Source organism: Erithacus rubecula, assembly GCF_903797595.1.
Source record: "Erithacus rubecula genome assembly, chromosome: 6".
Classification (NCBI taxonomy): Eukaryota; Metazoa; Chordata; class Aves; order Passeriformes; family Muscicapidae; genus Erithacus; species Erithacus rubecula.
Window position 1 is genome coordinate 24,707,184 of NC_136688.1, and position 20,190 is coordinate 24,727,373.

The 20,190-nt window shown below is 41.7% G+C and overlaps 1 protein-coding gene across 4 annotated transcripts in view; it reads right to left on the reverse strand.

The window, feature by feature from the left end:
- Window positions 1-1,964: 1,964 nt before the first annotated feature.
- RPAP1 (RNA polymerase II associated protein 1) overlaps window positions 1,965-20,190 on the reverse strand; it is a 47,897-nt gene continuing 29,671 nt past the window's right edge. For all 4 annotated transcript variants that reach the window (XM_079309164.1, XM_079309162.1, XM_079309163.1 and 1 more), the window contains exons 13-25: window positions 18,964-19,098; window positions 18,615-18,794; window positions 16,495-16,652; window positions 15,038-15,208; window positions 14,100-14,301; window positions 12,082-12,191; window positions 10,133-10,328; window positions 9,038-9,187; window positions 8,483-8,625; window positions 6,490-7,294; window positions 5,586-5,762; window positions 4,871-4,927; window positions 1,965-4,126 (exon numbers count right to left, since the gene is read on the reverse strand). In XM_079309164.1, coding sequence (XP_079165290.1) covers window positions 3,971-4,126; window positions 4,871-4,927; window positions 5,586-5,762; window positions 6,490-7,294; window positions 8,483-8,625; window positions 9,038-9,187; window positions 10,133-10,328; window positions 12,082-12,191; window positions 14,100-14,301; window positions 15,038-15,208; window positions 16,495-16,652; window positions 18,615-18,794; window positions 18,964-19,098 — 2,640 coding nt within the window. In that variant the 3' untranslated portion in view covers window positions 1,965-3,970. The remainder of the gene's footprint in view (window positions 4,127-4,870; window positions 4,928-5,585; window positions 5,763-6,489; window positions 7,295-8,482; window positions 8,626-9,037; window positions 9,188-10,132; window positions 10,329-12,081; window positions 12,192-14,099; window positions 14,302-15,037; window positions 15,209-16,494; window positions 16,653-18,614; window positions 18,795-18,963; window positions 19,099-20,190) is intronic.

Consider the following 20,190-nt stretch of genomic DNA (forward strand, 5'->3'; position numbering starts at 1 on the left):
CCAAATATGATCATCAGCTGGAGGCAGCACCTCTTCATCAATGAGAAATTCCCAAGAATTTTCAGAACCAGGAAGAAGCAAAAGCAATGATTAACATGCCATTCTGGTCTACTTTATGTCTGACACCAAAAGAAATGTGTTTGTCTGACCCTCAGTGTATTTTATACATCCACATCTTATGTCTTCCTCTGCCCATGACTTCATCAGCAAAAGGTGTTTAGGGTTTGCCTGGCATTAAGTGTCCAGACAGAATGCATTAGTCTAGAAATGGATTATTAAATTCCACTGTCAAACTGAAGTAGTCAATAAATACAGTGGAATGAAAGTCCTTCAGTTATGTAATGCTTTATGTGTACTGTTAAAAAGTACCCAGAGTATGGTTTCAGTCCTGTTTTGATCTCCTCTTTGCCTAACCCTTTACTTCCTTCAGGCCTTGTCCCACCTCAGTGTGTAGTACTGCCAGCTACTCAGTTGCTTACATCTTTTTGGGAACCATCCCTACTCAGCAAAGTGAGCCAAATCACCACATATGGATTCAACTCCAGGACTTCAAAACACTCACACAGTTGAAGGATCACAAATCAACTTCCATTTCTTCTAGGCAGAAAAGGACATGCTTCCAAGCTGATGGGAGAACTCCCTCTTCCCTTTCAAAACGCCAAGGAAAATTCAATCGGATGCCATTAACTTGTTAGGATGCAAATCTGTGATAGCCCCACCCTCTCATCTGCTTACTCAACAAAAATGCTAAAAGGATTATCTTCCAACTCATCTTCAGTCCAATCAACCATTTGTTTTTAAAACCACATTGTTGCTGCCTTCCAGCACAGCCCATGCTAAATTTGTACCAATAGAGATTCCACTGTTATCCACATTGGACATCATTAGTCCCACCCCAGAAAAAGGGGTGCCCTTTTTTATTAAGGCAGGAATTTTTATGGTTGTTGCTGATTTTGTTGACTTCTGATTAGAGTTACCAGACAACATATCTTCTTCTGAGTTAGAACCACTTCAACACCAGAAACCTATTTGTGTGTTCTATTTCAGCAGAATTATTTTCTTCTCAAAGAAATCTTAAGCTTTCAGTAAGGAGTCAGGAAGTCACATCCATTTTTCTGGACAGTTTTAATTTTCTTTATCTCCTCAATTACCCCAACCAGGAATTAAGTAATTAAGACCAGGATTAAATTGGGTTAACAGAATGGGCATGCTTTGGTCCTGCCCCAGACTGCAATCAGCCTAAGTTTAAACTTTACATTCAGTGTACCGTGATTTTTCAAAAATGCTTCTGCCAGCAAAGCACTGTATGGCTCTTAGCAACCCATCACATTAAATATTTAGTTCTCCACACTTGTTCCAAAAGTATATGGAAAAATAAAAAATGAAAAAAATTCAAACCATGTATTTTTTTTCAAGTCCCAACAGCACTGAGGCTGAGAAATCTTACATTTAAACTAGATAAAGCAATGCCCTCTAGTGTTCTGTGGAGAAATCCCATACAAGATTGCCAAAAGCCTTAAAAAATTAATGTACCATCTCAAATGACAGTCAAGGTTTTGAAAGTTTACAGCTCATATGCAGCATCCTTGGAGTCTTCTGTGTATGACTGTGGCCTGCAGAACTATTTGGGATCCATACTTTTCCTTCTCTCCACTGCTGACACCTGCATCATAACTTCAAATACCATCTGTGGACAGTCTTCCCACCTGGGGCATGTGTCAAATCACATCCTATCACTTTGCACCTTCCCCAAGTACACACAGCATTTGGTACCCTGTGCTACCAACCCATAACAAAAGCAGGATGCAATTTTTGGCTTGAGGTGCTTTCTTACAGAGCTCCAGAGTTTAGCAGAATTCTTTAAGGCAGCAGCTGTCCCAAGATATTGATAAGCTGCAAACAGAATTGCTGTTTTAATTCAAGAAAGACTCAAACAAAGTATTCTCATAGTTAAAAAAAACTCCTGCAGAGCTATCAAAATATTTATTTACATCCTGTACACATTACAAAACTCAACTTTGCATCCCACAAAGGACTGGAAGAGATTTTATAACTGAAGGTCTGAAAAGCAAAAGGTGAAATCCATGATGAAAGCTGCTCTTAAACGGGCAGCTAGGAGTCCTTAAATTTTACCATCCACAGCTCTGAAAGACAACTGCTGGCTCTCCCCATCTAGGCAGATTAAAACTTGAATGACTTTGATTAAACCTTTAATTATATCAAATACTTTTAAAATAGTTAAGAAGAATTAAAAAATCTTGTTAGACCACTGTGCTTTTATTTTACATGACACTGATCTGCTGCAGATAGAAACCACAGATCAAAAGCAAAGGTGAAAAAAACAAAGAGATTGGAAACAAACACCAGCTCTGCCCATTTCCTCTTTGAAATATGGGGGAAAAAAAAGATGAAACTGGCTATTTTCTGGCAACCTAAGGAAGGGGAGTGGTGCACTTAGAAAACTACCAATACAAAGACAGCATCAGTCACTAAAACCCTAAGCCCTATTTGATTATGCAAGCATTTGAGGGGGCAGCAACACTTGAATGTCAGGTGAAAGAGAGATACTGCATTATGGTTGGACACAATGTCTTTTCCTTTCCAAACTCAATGATTGTTTGATTCTATAAAGCTGGAATTTGTTTCTTGTAGGAACAATTTCAGTCGTGACAAGTGGGCCTATTAACAGTGATTCACACTCCAGTTGGGACATTCACTGGAGTGGGGTTAATTACAGGCATGGTTTCTTCAGAGGGAAACTAGCTCAGCCTCTTTTGACAGGTGAAGACAGAGGCTGAGCTCTTCAGACCAGGCATCACCCTGCACATTCCAGAGGAATTTATTCATAAGAACAAAACATTAGAAAGTTCTGCTCATAAAAGTCAAGTTCCCCAAACAAACGCCTGCCAGAGTGACCCAGTGACTCACCAGAGTGATAAAGAGAACACCCAGTAGGATCAAATACCTAGAGTAAATTCTGGACTATGTGGCACTTGGGATGAGCCTTTTAGGGCTCTATATCTGCAATCCTTGTGTCTGAGGCTGCAATTCACAATTTGGATGTAGAAGTGGGATCAAATTAGACATTTTTAAAATTAGGTTTAAGGTAGGAAACTCCACTTCAAAATTTAAATTGCATTCTCCTCAGAGGGCAACCAATACATATTCTAACTAACAAGCAGATACTTTTTTTTTTTTCCTTTCTTTAATGAGGGGTGGTTACTGCCAAGCATTCTGGCCTGCAAAGAAATTATTTTTGATCTTGTTATACATGTAACCAAATTAAGGGAGAAAAGAAAGCAGTTTAGAGAGCATCCAAAAGACAGTCAAGGGAGGATATTCACTGTTTGTACCACTGCACTAGGAACTTGTATTTCTTAGGAGGTCTGACACAATATATGTGTATGCACAAAACACTACCTTGGAGAAACTGCTTGTATGTATATATGTTAAAAAAAAAAAAAAAGCTCTCAGGATCAGATTCTTTCCTGTCACACTGTTATTCTGTTTGCAAGGTATAGTGTGAGGAAAGGACCATTCAAAATCCAAGGTACAAGAAAAGCAATGGAAGGATCTGGGGAAAACAGACATTATGTTGAGAACCTGGTTTCCAGCCTGACTGTGCAAAACAGCTTTTCCAGATCCTTCAGTTTACTCAACAGCCCAGGGCCTTTCAGACACATTCTCACCTCCTCTGGGAATAAGCAGATCATCTTGAAGGAGAATGGAGGAAAATGCTCTGACATCCATCACAGAGAGGGCACACACACACACATGCTGTCATATCTTGATAGCATGTATGTTGTTCTGCAGGGCTGAGAGCATTCTACTAATGTTTCACTAGATAAAGATGCCAAGAGTGACCAGGTAAGACACTAAAACCATCTGAACTGAAAGTAGTTTCATCAGTGAAGTATAAACTGAGCTTTTCCATTCTTTGCTTTGGCCCTGTTCTTTTAAAAGTGCTTTGCTATGAGTCTAGAGCTGATACATTCTCTGTAATTTCCTTCTGTGTCACTATCTGCAGGTACTTCAGTCGCATGGGAGGGAGCTGCTCATAAAGGTCAAATCCCAAAGGACTCTCTGCATTCAGCAGTCTGTAGTACAGCAGGTGCTTTTTCAAGTTCTGAAAAAAGAAACAGAAAGGTATCTAATCTTTTCCACCATCTCCAACACAATACAGCAAATCTGCAAATAGTACAATTCCATCACGCCCAAGATACTTAATTACATTTTCAATAGAAGAGCTATAAAAGGCAAGTTTCTTCCAATAAAATCCACTTCTTTTTGCATGAGAATTCCTCTTTTAAACACAACTCCACTGTCTCCTCAACAGCCCCCACAATGACTTCTTGCCAGAAACCCAAGTGGATTTTTGAGTGTGATCTAGTAATTTACCCTGGACACAAATCACAGAGGGCCAAATGACACTGCTCTGTCCCACAAAGGATAGATTTTGGTAAGCTCCTTGAAAAAAAGAAACTTTATATCTGTCCTTTTCAGGGGAAGCATCCAGCTAAGAGTTAAGAAAGATCACTGCTGGCCACCTATTAATAACTGTGCTACAATCATTCCTCTAACATCTCTAGCTACCCAGACATAATGCTGCTTGTACAAGAGGCATGGAAATACAGTACAGGAGATTCATTTAGGCTGAGCCAATAGGCTCAGTGTTTTGAGGTCAATTACTACAAGAACTGGTTAAGCGTATTTACAGATATTGTAGGCCAAAATCTTGCTGCTAATCTCCTCTCATTCTCAAATTAGCAAGGTAATTAAACACGAAATTAAAAAACCAAATACAAGTCTTTAAGAATATCATGCATGGAAAAAATTCCCAGAGGCACAAGCTGAATCTTCCAAATCCTACCTCATCCACCAACAGCCACGTCTTCCGCAGCATGCTTTTCCGAGCAGCATCTATCTCCTGGGAACAAAACACACACTACCCTTAATACCTCTCAGGAATACCTTTGCCCAGGGGCCTACAGCACTCCAGGATGATTTGTTCATTATAATGATGAGCAGCTTGTTCCAGCAGAAAATGCCTGAGATGTCTCATCACTTAAATCCTGCCTCTCTGCTCCTTCCCCTGATCCGAATCTCAGATGACTTCTCAACCTTCAGGTAGAACTGCAGATCAGATGTGAAGTGCTGTTAGCACTATTCACTTACAGAGGCCTCAAGGCCGTAGGAGGGCTTCTGCTTGGTTACTTAAGCAAAATCAAAGAAAAGACTACTTTGCACCTTAAGATTGCTAAGACAGAGGCCAAATTTATTACAAGCTCTTTCTCTCTGATCACTTTCCTTATTCTTTCTGCTTATTCCTTCCCCCACACTACAGAACACGTAATTGCTGACCTCAAGGACTTAGGAAGGACTGGATACCATTAGGGTCTAATGAACAAAAGCTGCTGCCTTGTATGTAGATTCTCAAGCAGCTGACCAGTCCTCAACACATTTGCTTACTATCTTTGTTTTCAAGTCCCAAAGGTCAGTGATTCACAAGGCACACTGGACTCACAGGGAGTGCAGATGCAAAACCTAAAGACTGCAGCCCTGAAGCTCTGCTATCCATTACCCACCTGTGTCGTGCTTTCTTGGGAGAAAATAAAACTGTTCAGATGAGCCACGGCCACCACGTACAGAACAGGGCACCAGGTGTGGCGCAGCGCACCCGTGACCAGCGTTCGGAAGTAGAGTCGCAGGAGGTTCAGGTTGTCCTCAGGAGGGGAAGTGTAGCGCTCAAGAGGCACAGGAAACTGCAACAAACCCATCCAGAGGCAACATGACAATTTTTGTTAGGGTCTAAGTAGTGAGAGGAAGTTCATGACTTCTAGAATGCCCTTCCTTGTGCATACTCTCCTATAACGTGATGTACCCCAGCAGCATGGCCCCCATTTGCAGCAGAGCTGCTACAGCCCACCCTGACTGATGTGACGTGCCTTGACAAAGTGCTGTCAAGACCTCTTCAGCTTTATGGAGAGATCTTTTACTGGTCCTATCACTGTACAGATGAGTACTTAAAAGTAAGAAGACAGTATTCTTGACAGGACTGCTAAATTCTATCTCTTGTGCTCTGCTTGCTCAGAAGACACGCAGTCCTATGCTTGACAGACCAAATTTTCATGCTGCTACTCAGCAGAGCACAACTCCTGAATATATGTAGAAAGATTGAGAGGGAAAATGACTATTTGTCTGTGCATGGGCAAAGAAAAAGTTGTCATCAAGGTGTGAAAACAATTATTTAAGGCAAAGGCAATTGCTAGCAGAACACAGAGTTTGGCCAGCCTTCATACCTACAACCTATAAATTAGAAGGTTCTCAATGGTTAAACCAAGCAAGGTTTGGGACAGTTTTCAGTGAAGACTGAGCAATTTCTCAGCTCCTGCCCTCCACATACAGACACAAATCAAGGTTGGAGAATCACAGGAAAGAGCCCAGTAAGCCAGAATACAGTGACAGGCAATTACCATAAGCCAGGATTACCTGCTGCAATGGCACTCCCAGCGCCCGCAGGGTATTTGTGTGCTCCCCAAAAACTGAGAGACGCAGGTGAACACTGAAACGCCTCTGTAGAGGTAGAAGAACAAAGACTCCAAAGAGTGGATCTCCAAAGGAGACGCCCTCAAATTGCTCCAGGAGATTTATGTAGAGATCATGGAAGGATGCCAAACCAGGGAGAGGAGCATCCAAGTTCAGGGAGTCCAGAGCCTTGGGTTGGCAATACACAGAGAGAAGGGCAGCTGTGTAGCGGTGGATTGGTGCTTCTAGAAAGAGGTCACTGCCAGTGAGGAAGACACACATAAGCCGTGCAAGTTTGGCAGCAGTTGGGATGCTCTGAAGGATTTTAGAACGCCAGGTTTCCAGCAACAAGACCCACTGCAGGTTCCAGGTCACAGTGTTGATGAGATCAAGTGGGAGAGAGTTCAGTACAGCCCCACATGTCTCTGCATTAGTCACTTTGTTGTAGAGGCTGATAAGTGGAAAGAATGGCCAGTCTGAAGGCAGGATGGGCCCTCTGACCTCAGGAAGCAGCATTGACTGGATGAGGTAATTCCGCCCCTGATAGAACGCCTGAGAACGTTTAAGGGTGGGCTGCAAGTGGACAAAGTGGGAGAGGTAGCAGGAACGAATGGAAGGCAGATTCTGGTACGATTCTCTCAGCAGGGCACCACGAGTAACCCTTGGAAGTAATGCTGCTGCAGAGCCAGGCTGTGCCAGTTTGGCACTGGTGCCCAGATGCAGAATATCAGAGAAGTCAGCTGCTTCTGGCCCACCAGCTTTCCCTTCACTGTAAGGTAAAGACCAACAACAGTTTAAGAAACAAACAAAAAAAAATCTGAAATGTCAAACAAACAACACATCACATAAATTCGTCTCTACAGTCTTCCTGGAACAGGAAGAGTAGTATATGCAGAGCACCCAACACTTTCTACATCATTGAGCTAGTCTAATACAGATGGCCTGTAAAGCATCAGCCACTTTGGTATTTAGAAGGAATTCACAGAAACACATTTGGAATCAGCAACACTGAGGCTGTGCCATAAAAAACCTCCACACAATGCCAGTCTAGTGTGGAGCCTGAAACCTGTTGTTCAGAGAGGCAGCTTACTTACCAGCACACACATGAAACTGCTGAGATGAAATACTGCATATCAGACAAGGCCTACACAAACCAGTAAGACAATTCTCAAAACAGAAGCTTTTGCAGCTGGCAGTGGCAAGGTCAGGGGAACCATACAGACTGATAGAAACTGTGGCTGTGGAGGCTGTTTGTCAAATCCATATGCCACAATCTCAGACCAAATACTCACCATTTTGTTGACCCAACAAAAAAACCAAAATACCACTACACAAACAAATCCACTAACAAATTTTCCTTCTTTTTGAAAAAGCACAGTACCTCTCTGCAGCACCTCAATTTAACGTCCAACAGGAATATACCAGGGCTAATTTCAAACAGATTGAGATGAACAAGATAAACTGCTACCATCTTCTTGCCCAGATATGAGAGGATTCATATTTGAGATGCTCATTATTTCTTCCAATGTAAAGTGGAAGACATGGCATTTATCAAATCAGCAGACTTGATTAAGGGCTTGAGGAAGATTCATTGAGCTTTTCAGCCTATGTCAAATTCTTATTTATTTTCTAGACTCCCTACTCTCAGGATGGAAGATGCTAGGCCTGAGGGAGGATCAGTTGTATCAGGAATCACGAAAGCCTTGTCCCAGAGGAAATCAAAAGAAACTGGTCACACTTCTCAACAGTGGTACATCAGAGAAAAATTTACAATCACCTTGGCTGTGATTAGAAGGCTCTGTGACAGGAGAATACACCAATGAGTAAGTAAAATTCAACCACAGGCCCTGTTAAAGGCCAAAAATCATGACAAAATTGCAGTGCCAACATGTTTTTTCCATTTTCCCCATGTTTCCCCAAGTACCAGACTAGAGAAAGGAAAAAATGCAAAGCTTACGGAAGAAACTCTGGATTAAAGGCAAGATCCAGTAGGACCTCGTGAGCCAGATGCTCACTCCCTGGCAACAGGCGGCTCAGCAATGCCATGGCAACACAGTGATGGAGTGAGGAATGCTGGGTGTAATCCGGACAAGTGCCTGCCTGCACAGGAAACAAAACAACAGACAAAAGCACATTCGTCAACAAGACAATCCACAAGGACGGGAGGGCCAAACAAGACACAGATCTTGCTGCGAAGTGAAAGACTGAGGCAGACTGCAAGAGCTGCCAGCATTCATACCAAGAGATATTTCTGCTTTCCCTGACTGACTTAGATAGTCAGATTTTTTTTTTAGCAACACAGTTGAAAACTTTGTTCTTACTCTATCCCAAAGAAACGAAAAAATGTAGTTTTCTCCCAAATTATTTCGGAACTAAATTCCCATATCAGAAACTGGAAAGATTTTATTTGGTAATGGGTCATAAAAGTCAGCAGAAGACCAGAGACATAAAGACCAGCTGCCAGTGAAGTCAGTTCCTTGGGGGAAAGAAATGGAAGGACTAATAACGATACCATTCTCTGAGCCAACGCCAACACGAAGTACTGCAGGTGATATTCATGGCGTAGGATCCACGCAGATGAGGGAGTCACAGAGGGAGGTCCAGTCTGCCAACTTTGATGCAGATAATCCTTCAAGCCTCTGAAGCCCAGCACAGAGCTGTACTATAAAGAAATCACAAGTGGAGACAAATAATATTAAGACAGTTTGTGTTTGGATGAAAGCAAAACACAGCCCTCTCCAAGGCCCATCCCCTACTTTCTTCCACATGACAATTCCTGTTAGCTAGTCCAAAAGCCATATTTAAGAATAACCTCATAAATATCTGCCTTTATTTCTCAGGGTTCACCTGCATCCATCATGACCATCCCCATCACAGATAACCAACAGTCCCTGCCTACATTTTCCATAGTGTTCTGTAAGGCAGAAATCTGGCCAGTGGCTTAAAATGTTTTTCCCTCATCTGGCCAGATATTTCCATTAGTAGCCAATCAGCTAATTCAACCTAAGGCGATACAGGAAGGCTTTGAGAAAGCTTATGCTAGGTATTCCATCTTTCTAGGACTCAAACATTTATTCTTTATAGAGACTGCAATCTTCCATTCATTTTAAATGATATTTTATACTCAGTCATTCTAAAAATTCAGAACAAACCAAAGTAGGAAGGACCATATTCAGCAGAACCGTAGCACTCATTCTCTTCTTTAGTACTACCTTATTTTTCTTTGCTATATATCCTTCCACCATGCTTTTCCTCCACTGACAGTCAAGTTTTATATTTTGCTTAGAACAAACAACAGTTATACAACTCTTCACAACATTCTTTATAAATCCATCCTTTAAGTATCACCTGGCTCTGCAATTCCAGCTTCCTGGTGTCAACTGAATATTGGAATTCAAAGACAGTATTTTTTTGATCCTCATCCCACTTGTTCTGAAAGTCAGGCTCTTTCTCTCTATAATACTTTAATATTTTTTTAAATAAAAATGCACAACAATTTGCTTTTAACAGTCCTTCTAGCAACTCTTTTATGCCTGAGAAGGTACAAATAGTAACCTCCATCACAAGTATATCACCATTCATCTAGAATTTACAGGTTTATTCTCACCTTGCTGGTCAGGCCCTTGTGAATGTGAGTGATGTTATTGATGAGAAATAAGAGGGCAGTGAGGAAGGGAAAAGGCGACTTGGAGCCAACCAGGCTTAAAGGAGGTTTGCCCCCAGTGCAACTCAGAGATGCAATGCTGCCGACAGATTCTGGTGCTGGGGAACAAGACAGAGGGTTGCACAAAGCAGAACATGGCCTGTGTGGACAAATAAAGAGAGAGGGGTTAGGTCAAAAGCATTCATAGTGCTGAGGAACTCTCTTGTTGAAATGTTACTATCTATCTGAACTGTACCACACACTGCAGGAAAATGGAAATCCTGAAGAAAGTGAAAGTGAAAAGCCAGTGTCTCAGCTAGTACACCAAGCACTACTGCCATACAAGCTGATGCCAGTGAGCTGTCAGGAACCAACAGCTAAATTGGTCATGATGAGCAGAAGTACTGATGCAGTGACACATCTCTGATGTCAAATACTTGAAAGTGTTGGACCTTTGATTTAAAAAAAACGCGCCGTTCCCCACATACATACGCACACCAGGCTAACAAGGCTATCCACCCACTCAAGACATTTTGATAATAAACTTGTAGGCAAAAACCAAAAAGCCAGATTATATCTAAAATTGACATTGCAAAAATGCTGCCCTTTATGTACTAATGAAAGGCACATTTTCAAATTGTATTCAGAAAGAATATAGCTTGAAGGTACATGAACATGACAGTGCAGACCACCCTTGGAGTGTGTTTTCTCTACAGGTGAAACTACAAATTCCCACAACAGCAGTGCTTTTGGGGCCCAGAGTAAATACATCATGTCTGTATAGGTAAGACCACCACAAAGAAGAGTGACCAAGCTGCTCAAGGATAATGGAGTAATAGGGCAAACTCTGTCAAAGATCCACATCACTACTCTATGGCAGAAAACTAATTGCTTAAATGCACTGCTCTTTCTACCACTGGTATTACATGTAGGAGATGCATAAATACATGTGGGGTTCACAAAGTACCCTGAACTCCTAGACATAAACTCCCCAGAAAGTTTAGACAAAATAGTAAAAATACTAGGGCCGGGATCAGCTGACTCTTGATTTTTACCAGCCAGTGTTAAGAACAGCGAGAATTCTTACAGATGAGCTTTTATAGCCTGACCAAATGCATTGTCTTCAGACAAGGACATGCAAAAAAGGGTCTAATGAGTGCTCTTGTGTTGGAAGCTTTGGTGCCAAGATCTTCAGATCTCAGTTTCAGTCATGAAAGAACATGGACCAAACTGATGACCATTAAAACACCACTTGAAAACAAAAGTTTCAGGTGCCCTTTATATCAGATGTTCTCAGAGGTGGATGGATGCCTGCCTCTCTGACTGAAAGTCAGGCCTTCTGGATTCCCCACTCCAGAAGATTAATCACAGCCTAGTAAGGAGGCTCCCTCTACAGCAGAAAGACAGAATATCTGCAGTGCTTAACTGTTCCTAAAGCCAGAGCTTATGTTATCCAAATGTCTGGAAGAACAGTTTGGTATTTGTTCTTGAACTTATCTGCAGGAGTTTTCAAAGCCCTAGTGAAGCTCTGCAGGAGCTTAAAGATGTGAATCTAGTCAAATTATTTTTTATAAGCAGCACCACACAGAGCACACAAATGGTACATGAACACACACACTCACCTCATCATGTAAGAGGGACTCAACTAATGCTACTTGTACTATTTTTTTTTTTCAGACCAGTGAAACCAAAGAAGAACCAATGCCAAGACTGATTAAAATAATCTGAAATTGATATGAAAAACCCGGCTATAGGGCAAAGCAGAGATGCAGGTATTCTCATACCTGAGGCATATTGCACAGGGAAAAGAGGAGAGAGGGAGGAGAGGGGAGGAGAGCTGACACACAGTACAGTATAGATATGAGGCTCCCTTAGCTTCTGACAACGGCATCTTAGCAGTGGAATAGTTTTACCTGAGCAAGTCCCACATGCTGTCTATGGCTGGCTGGCTGAGAAGGGGCTGCAGCATCTCTGATGTCAAACGTTCCAGTTCCTCTAAGCAGTCAACTGGATTGACTGATGGCTGCAGAAGACATGAAGAGTGACAGGAAGAGAGTGAATGACAATAGCCTCCAGTGATAGCAAAAAGACTGATTTACACTTCCTCTGTGTTTATCTTTTTGCCAGACCCCATCACCTAGTGGTACTGCTCTAGGTTAGAGCTGGCCTCACTGCTCATAGTGTGGAAGATGAGAGCTGGCACCTCAAGGTGCTCTCACTCTCAAGTATTAAAGTGCATCCCAGAGTTTCTTAATTGGCTGGAAACAAGATATGGGATTCTTGTAATCAAGATTCCCAAAATGAAAACTTGGCTAGGACCCCCCACCCCCTACCATCTACTTGTTTTTATTTAAATTGAAGATGACCAGATTGAAGGTGATCAGAACTACCTTGAGAAATCTGAATGGCACCATAAGGGTCTCCAAAAGAAGAAAACAAAACAAAAAAATCAGCTGCATAAAGTGTGATTGACCTACCCATCAAAGCATGACTGTGGAAGAACACTGCACAGAGGAGGAACTGTGGCTTTTAGAGAATCATCCAAATTCTTCTGACCCTAGTAAGCAATATTCCAGGTTGAAGGAACATGCTGGAGAATTTTAACACTTTTTATCTTCATTAGAATGCTGCCTTGGGTTACAGAAATACTAATTTCCATTACATAAAATCTGATTTTCCCCCAGGTGAAATCCACCTCTAGAAATCAGTAAAACTTTTGTGAAGATGTTAACCTTAGTTTTTAATAGTCTAACAAAAATATTCCAAGAAGGTCTCAGTATACACTAATCAAATTAATATACAAGTTGATTTTTTTGCACTAATCTATTCAATGTATGCTACGTACAATTTTTTTTTTTTAATCAGCTAACTACAGGTAGATGACCGAACTTTTTAAGTGGAATTTCAAAAAATCCAGCACAATTCAAGGACTTAGGAAATTGTTTCCTCAGTCACTCTTCTGGGATATCTGTAAAGGTTAAAAAGGAGCATTAACTCTTGGCTGTCCTGGTTCTCTAATGCCCAGGACATATTCACAGTCTGTGAAAGGTATTCCAACCTTTGGGGCCCTGAAGACACCTTAGAGAGATCCCGGCAGTTTCCACCCCAGCCATAACTAATAAACTCAGTTGCTTTTGGCAAGTTTCAGAGGAGCTGCACAAGTGTGACTAACTACAGCCATTAAATTACCCCCACACCTTCAACACAGCTCTCCCAAGTTGGAACTCAGACATGTCAGTTGGGCAGTAAAGAGGAAAATTGCATTTATCTTTATAACATGAAGCTTTAAGGCAGCTAAAGTGTAAGACATTATTCTTTAACAGCATCCCACTACATTCCACCTTCAGAAAACTCACTTAAAAGATGATCATATACTACAACTGTGTGTGACAGACTTTGACCTTGAATGCCAGTGGGTCAACAAATAAATCTATCTTGATTATTTCCTACCCAAAGTTCATACAGCATGACCCTTAATGCTCAATCTTCCACCCAGATGACTGCAGTGTAGGTGTCCACATCTAAGCTCACATCCCAATGCAAATGCTAAAATGCACGACTTGATTTATCTCACTAGGAAAAATGACTGCCAAATAAAATGATGTTGCATTTGCTTCATGATTTGGAGCTCTGCAGTAAATCAGAACAATAATAGCACTACCACATACCTTGATTGAGACTCTGATCCCAAGGGATGAAAGGACAAAAAATGAAGACAGATATTTGGCACTGCTAACACATAGGGTTAGCAGATTTAAGTGACCCTGAATGTCATGAAGCCTAGATATGAGCTGTGGTAACAAAATCAGTGCTCAGCTAGATGCCTTAATATCTGTCTCTTTCAGTACTGCCAGTAAGCTCCAGTTTTCACAGGTAATGCCCAAGGTGATGCTGGTGAGATGAGATGACAGCCTGCATTGTCAGGCCTTACCTGTTGGCTGTAAGCACTGTAATAAACTCCCAAAAAGATCACACAAGTTGTGGTCAGAGGCTGGAAAGTTTGCCAAGTTTCTGTCTGGGATATCTGCTGAAGGATTTTTTTCAGACTTGTCTCAAGGAAGGGCTGTAAGCCTGACACTTGATTCCAGGCTACTGGAGGAGGTGGAATCAGTTCACTGTCTTCTGAGTTATTGCTGAAACACAATGGGAGAATGACACAGGATAGCAAATAAATATCAAACAACTGTTTCTCCAAATCATCAATTTTAATAAAAAGATGGGGTCTAGAAAGTTATATCCAACAGCATAATTAGAGGGAAAGTCTTTGCATAGTCCCACAACCCAGACCAAATAATTTAGGCAGAAAGAATAAATGCAGAATGTACTTAAAAAAGCTGAAGTTTCTTCTCCTGCACTACTCTGCCCCTGAGCTATGCTCTAACTTTACCAGAAATGCTATCTCAGTACTCAGCTTTACTTAAAGAGTTTCTTGCTTTCCACCAGAAAAAGCAACTGTGTCTGCAGCAAATCCAACTGCTTTGATGTCTATCAAAACCAACCACCTTAACCCTGACTCATCTTGGTTTCTGCAGAGAGGTTCTTTCCTCCAAACCTCAAGACATTTACTTTCTTTACTCCCAAGAGAAGTTCAAAGCAGCTTCCTAGCTTCTTTCAGCAGGGCATTTGTCCTTTATGCCCTCTAGGTTAAAGTAGATTTTGATTCCTGCCTCTGGCCATGGTAGCAGGCATACAGCTGTCAGACCAGACACTACTTCTGATCTGGTGTCACCCCACCATGCGGGGGTTCACATGTGGGACAGTAAACAATTGAAAATGAGGGGGGGAAAAAGAGGTGTCAGCCAGAAGATGGGAAGATGGGATGCCAACTATTTACTGAGATGTAACAGAATGGTTACTTAGAGAGCCTACCTGCTCAACTTGGCCTGCAGCTCTGCTGTGTATCCTGCTGTTTGTGTCACATGTGTCAACACAGTAACCACCGCTGCAGCTCGCTGCACAGCCAACTCAATCACAGGGCTCTTCCCACTGAGCAACTCAGGCAGGGACTGCAGTATCCTCACCAGCACAGGGTAGAGATCACTGTAGTATGAATTACAGAATAGATATGGTTGGAAAGGGTCCTGGAGATCATTTATATTTCAACTCCCTGTTCAAGACAGGCCAGCAAAAGCAAGGTTGCACAGGGATATGTTCAGTCACATTTTGAGTATCTTCAAGACTGGAGAGTTCAGTATCTTGCTGTGCAACAATACCCCAATGTTTCATCACCTTTACAGTAAAGTCAGTAAGATTACAGTAAAAATACTTCAGTGGAATTTCCTGTATTTCAATTTGGGCCCATTTGCTCTTCACTTTCTACTGGAAGAATCTGGCTTTATCTTCTTTACACTCTCAAATAATTTATTTATAAAGATTGCTAAAATGTGATTATGAGAACCACCACTACAATAACAAAATAAACTGACATAGAAAAATGATAACACAGGAAGATTACTGATACTCCAATTTCATCTGAATCGGATCTACCTAACAGTCTGCCTCCAAGCACTCTGATTAGCTCTTGAAAAAACTACTTTGATTTTATTCTTGCTGGGGATTAGTTCTCAGATTCTCAGCCACACTTACAATCTTGCAACTTTAAGGAATCTGCTCTCTTTTTCCTCAACATTATTTACAGTGCTAAAATAGCATACACAGTTTTTACTATTTTAATCATGCACCAGGTTGTGCCAAAGAACACAAAATGCTGTTATGGATGAGAATCTCCCTTCTGGAACTCAATACTGGTTTCCCCTTTATTCCAGTTCAGAGCAACTCCATGCTATCTCTCTTCTTCCAATTCAATGCAACTACAGGGAGAAGATTTAATGCTTGAGGTAGGTGAGATGTACACCAGGTGCAGACCTTGGCAGTCGAGCACAAGAACTTGTCCTGACCTGGAAGTCGATGCATTGTGCAGTTTGTCTGCACCACTCTGCCCCACTGAGTGTGGTGACTGCCGCCCACAGACTGCCCCTAGTTCAACCAGATTCAGTCCTGGGTGCACTGCAAACCACATGTTTTGGTGCCATACAAGCACAGATTATACATCCCTTCAAGGGGAGAAAGACGCAGCCCTAAAAAGCTACAGTGGTCTCCCACTGTAGAAGAGAAACAACAAAACAGTGTTTAAACACAGGAGCTAGTGAACAAACAGAAAAGGGCAATTCACAGCACGAATACCCTCATTAACTGAGCTTTACTGCAGGAGGCAGAGAAAGCGAGGTAAGACACTGAAGGGCCCGGCGGCTGAGCCTGGAGAGCCCCCTGTCGGCCCCGTTGGGTGCCCAAGGTGCTCTCAGGCGTGTCTGCAGCCGCAGCTGTACCTGTAGAGGTCGCAGGCCTGCCCGCAGGCAGCAGCCACAGCCCAGAGCCGCAGCGCCTCGGTGCTCAGCCGCAGCGCCTCCTCCCGGGGCAGAGGCACGTCCGCAGGCTCCTCGGCGACAAAGCGGCTCAGGCGACTCCTCATCTCCAGCGTGCTGAGCTGCGAACCAAACCCAGCGAAAAGGAAAGCATGAAGAATAAAAAAGACAAGGGGATAGGGGCATCAGCTGCATGCAGCATTACCTCATTGCTCTGACACACACAAAGAGCTGCAGATTTCAGCTCAGCTCGTTCTGAACTCTCCCTGCACTGCTCAAATCTGCTTTTATTTTGTGCAATCTTGAGGAGCAGACTACAAAGGTCAGTGGCTATTAAGTGAGAAGGAAGGGATGCCTAGGAGTTCCTAATCCATTCCTAACATAAACCAACTACACTTAAATAATTTCTGATGGAGGTTTGTCTGCCCCACACACACACTCCTGTTTTGGACGCTCTGTGCGGCATTGAATTGATTTTTTAAAAATACATATAATTATTCTTCTTTAGATAGTCATAAATGCAACTCTCTTAGTCAAGCTAACATGTAAAGATACAGTGTGTAAAAAAAGATGTCTACAAAAGTACTGAACTGACGCTGACATTCTTTAGGGGAGGTCACACTAGATGGGCTTCAGAGGTTCTACAACCTAAGTCTTTCCATATTTCAGTGTTTATTTTATGTAAAGGGTACTCCTGCCTATTACTTTCATAAGGTTATAGAATTTTGATGCCTTGCAAATGTTCTGAGGTTATTTTGGTATTGAATTAAGCATGACATGACTCATTTGCAGTTGTCTAGAAATAATTTTTATCCTCCCCTACATCTGGGTATTTTTACTTAACTATAAAAAAGAGCTTCTCTTTCCTTCTCCCACACATACAAAAGCTTCTATGTGCCCTGTCTAAACAAATGAGGTAACAATGTCTTTTTCACAGCACAAGGATATATTATAGATAATTTAAATTTAAAATGCTTTAGAAACATCTTGTAGGGAAATCAATGCACACCAGCAAGAAAGCAAAGGAGCTGATGAGTCAAAACTATAAATTCTGACACCTCTCCTATAGAATAGAGGACAAAGTCAAATTTACTTCCAGGAGGAAGATGGAGGAACTTTGCTGTTAGCTAAAATAAATTCCTACATTGATGGTTTTGATTTAGGTTTTTTTTTGTTATTTTCCACTCCCACATTTAGGTGCATGTAACAGAACATATGAGAATGTAACAGTGGCAAAGCCTGAGTGTTTGGAACCTTCTAAGCAATTTTTGCATGCCTTGAAATACCTGGAGTACATGAAGTCTGAAGTAGAAAAATATCTGAATTTTACTCTGTTATGTTCCTAGTACCACTTACAGTCATTAAATATCCCACTATCCATCATTATTCTCTATATTTTACAGTACAGTCTGGTGTTCTGTTGACAGTAACAATTTCCTGGGTAGCAATTTGTTAGGTGCTGTTAACAATAGTGAAACAAAAAGCCTAAGAAGTGTTCTTTGCTCTGTAATGGGTGCTGCTCTTGGTAGATTTCATGCATTTATAGCACTACCATGATAAGCTATACCAGGGAAAGCAATTATCTCTGAAGTGGAAAGCCTGTCTAGAAGTTAATAGGAGTTGAAAACACTGATGAATTATCACAGAGTTATTAAGGCAAATTAATGGCAGAAAAGTTCAACCAGAGTTGTAAAACACAAGGATAGTGATTATTTCTCTGGTTTATAGAGTCTTATGCTGCCTATTCCTAAAACATGAGTGTGTACAGAGCATCACACATCAATGCATGCTCTAAATACCTGCTCCTGGTCAGTATCATCCTGCTGGGCTTTGTGACTTTCACATGAGTGCATGACACAAACCATTACAAAGTAGAGTAAAGCTTGAAACAGCTCATTATACAGGAGAATCATCATTATTATAATGCTGTCAACAATTCCTTCCAAACACACTAGTGCACCTTCCTCATCCTGGTTTCTTCAGCTTCAGCTCAGTCACCTCCAGTTAGCCTTCTCTCTCTAGGAAGAAAGTCATTGAGAACAAAGGCCTTTGCAATCAGAAAAGCTCTTCCAGGAACCACTCACCAGCCTGGCTGTTGCATTTCGGCCTCCAGTTGCCAACACCCTGATGAACTTCATAGCACTGGCACAAGCAACTCCGTGGAGACTGGTAAGTAAAAACCCTGGTTCAGCCACTTTGGGATCCCACTGAGTAGGGAGAAACTCCCTGACAATGGTCTCGATCAATCGAGGGCAGTCAAGCAGCTGCAGAGGAATAGCAGAGAGCACATATAAATAAAGGTATGCAGTCATGCAGAAGACATGCAAAACAGAGGAGTTTGTCTGATCTCCTTGCCACAATTTCCTGATATTTCCTCCTTTTTCCAAACTTTTCTCCATCATTCCCAAGCTGTTCATACAATGTGAGATTTACCTGGCTGCATGCTTCAGAGGAATGCCTTGCTATATGGGTGAGGATGTGCAGTATATCCAGGACAACTACTGGAACAGGTCGCACCACCTCTAGGATGTACCTCAGCCGGTGCTGGATCCTCGTCTTCAAAAGGCCCTGAAAGGTGTTAAAAAAAAATTTAAAATCTGTTAGGGTCTAAACAAATGCTTTCTGTACTTCAACTGCTGGAAGCCAAAAGAAGATTACATCTTCTCCAGAGACTGTTTTAAAATTAGCAGTCATGAAACAAGTAAGCTTCTGTGTATTTGCAAGTAGGCTGGCAAATGAGTAAGGGTTATCTGAACAGAGCACAAACAACTTTAGCTCTGTTCTCAGTCAGACCACTGGTGGAGTTTGGTGTCTTCCAGAGTACAAAACTCTAAGTGCCAGGGAAATAACCTTCCCTATAAGAGATTGTTAAAACCTACTGCTGGTGAAGAAGGTCCTTGCATAATTTTGGCTAGACACCACCTCCAGCTAATGCAGCATTCTGTCTGAGAGTACTTGTCACGTCAGAGAAAGCTGACAGAAACAGAACAAACACAAATTCCTATTTCGCAGTAAGAAAAGAGAGGCATAGGGATGATGTGATTATTTCTTATGATCAGTGGCAGTGCCAGGAAACGAGTCATCAGTTTACACATAACAGTGTGATGCATTCCTGGTTCTGGGAAAAGGCAAATCCATAATACGAATCCATAACTTGAATTCATATTACTGATACTTCTAAAAATTTGTAGCCAAGCAAGTTGTAGCTCTAGGCCTGACCAAATTCAGCAGCTAGTTTAAATATTCCTTTTCCAACTGTGTTGAAACAGTTGGAATTGGGTTGTAACAGCCAATAAGCAAGTGTGAAATGGAACTGCACAGCAATGGGAAGAGAGGGGAATTTTATCCCAAATACCTTCTGAGTTCAGGCCACTCAGAACAAAGCTGAACTACACTGAACCATGACACCATCTACAGAATTACAAACTGATCTCTTATCTATCTACCACTCTTTTGTTATGTTTTTTAAACAGTGCCACACACCTAGCAGAACACCTCTGAAATCATGAGACTTCTAAACAAGACTGAATGCCCAAGTACAGTAACTCATCTACTCAATGATGCTTTTAGACCGAGGGCTGTTCAAACACAAGCTCAAGGATTAAGTGATGTGATCACAGGTTTTAATAATTACAGCAGGCAAGAAGGGCACATTGGCTC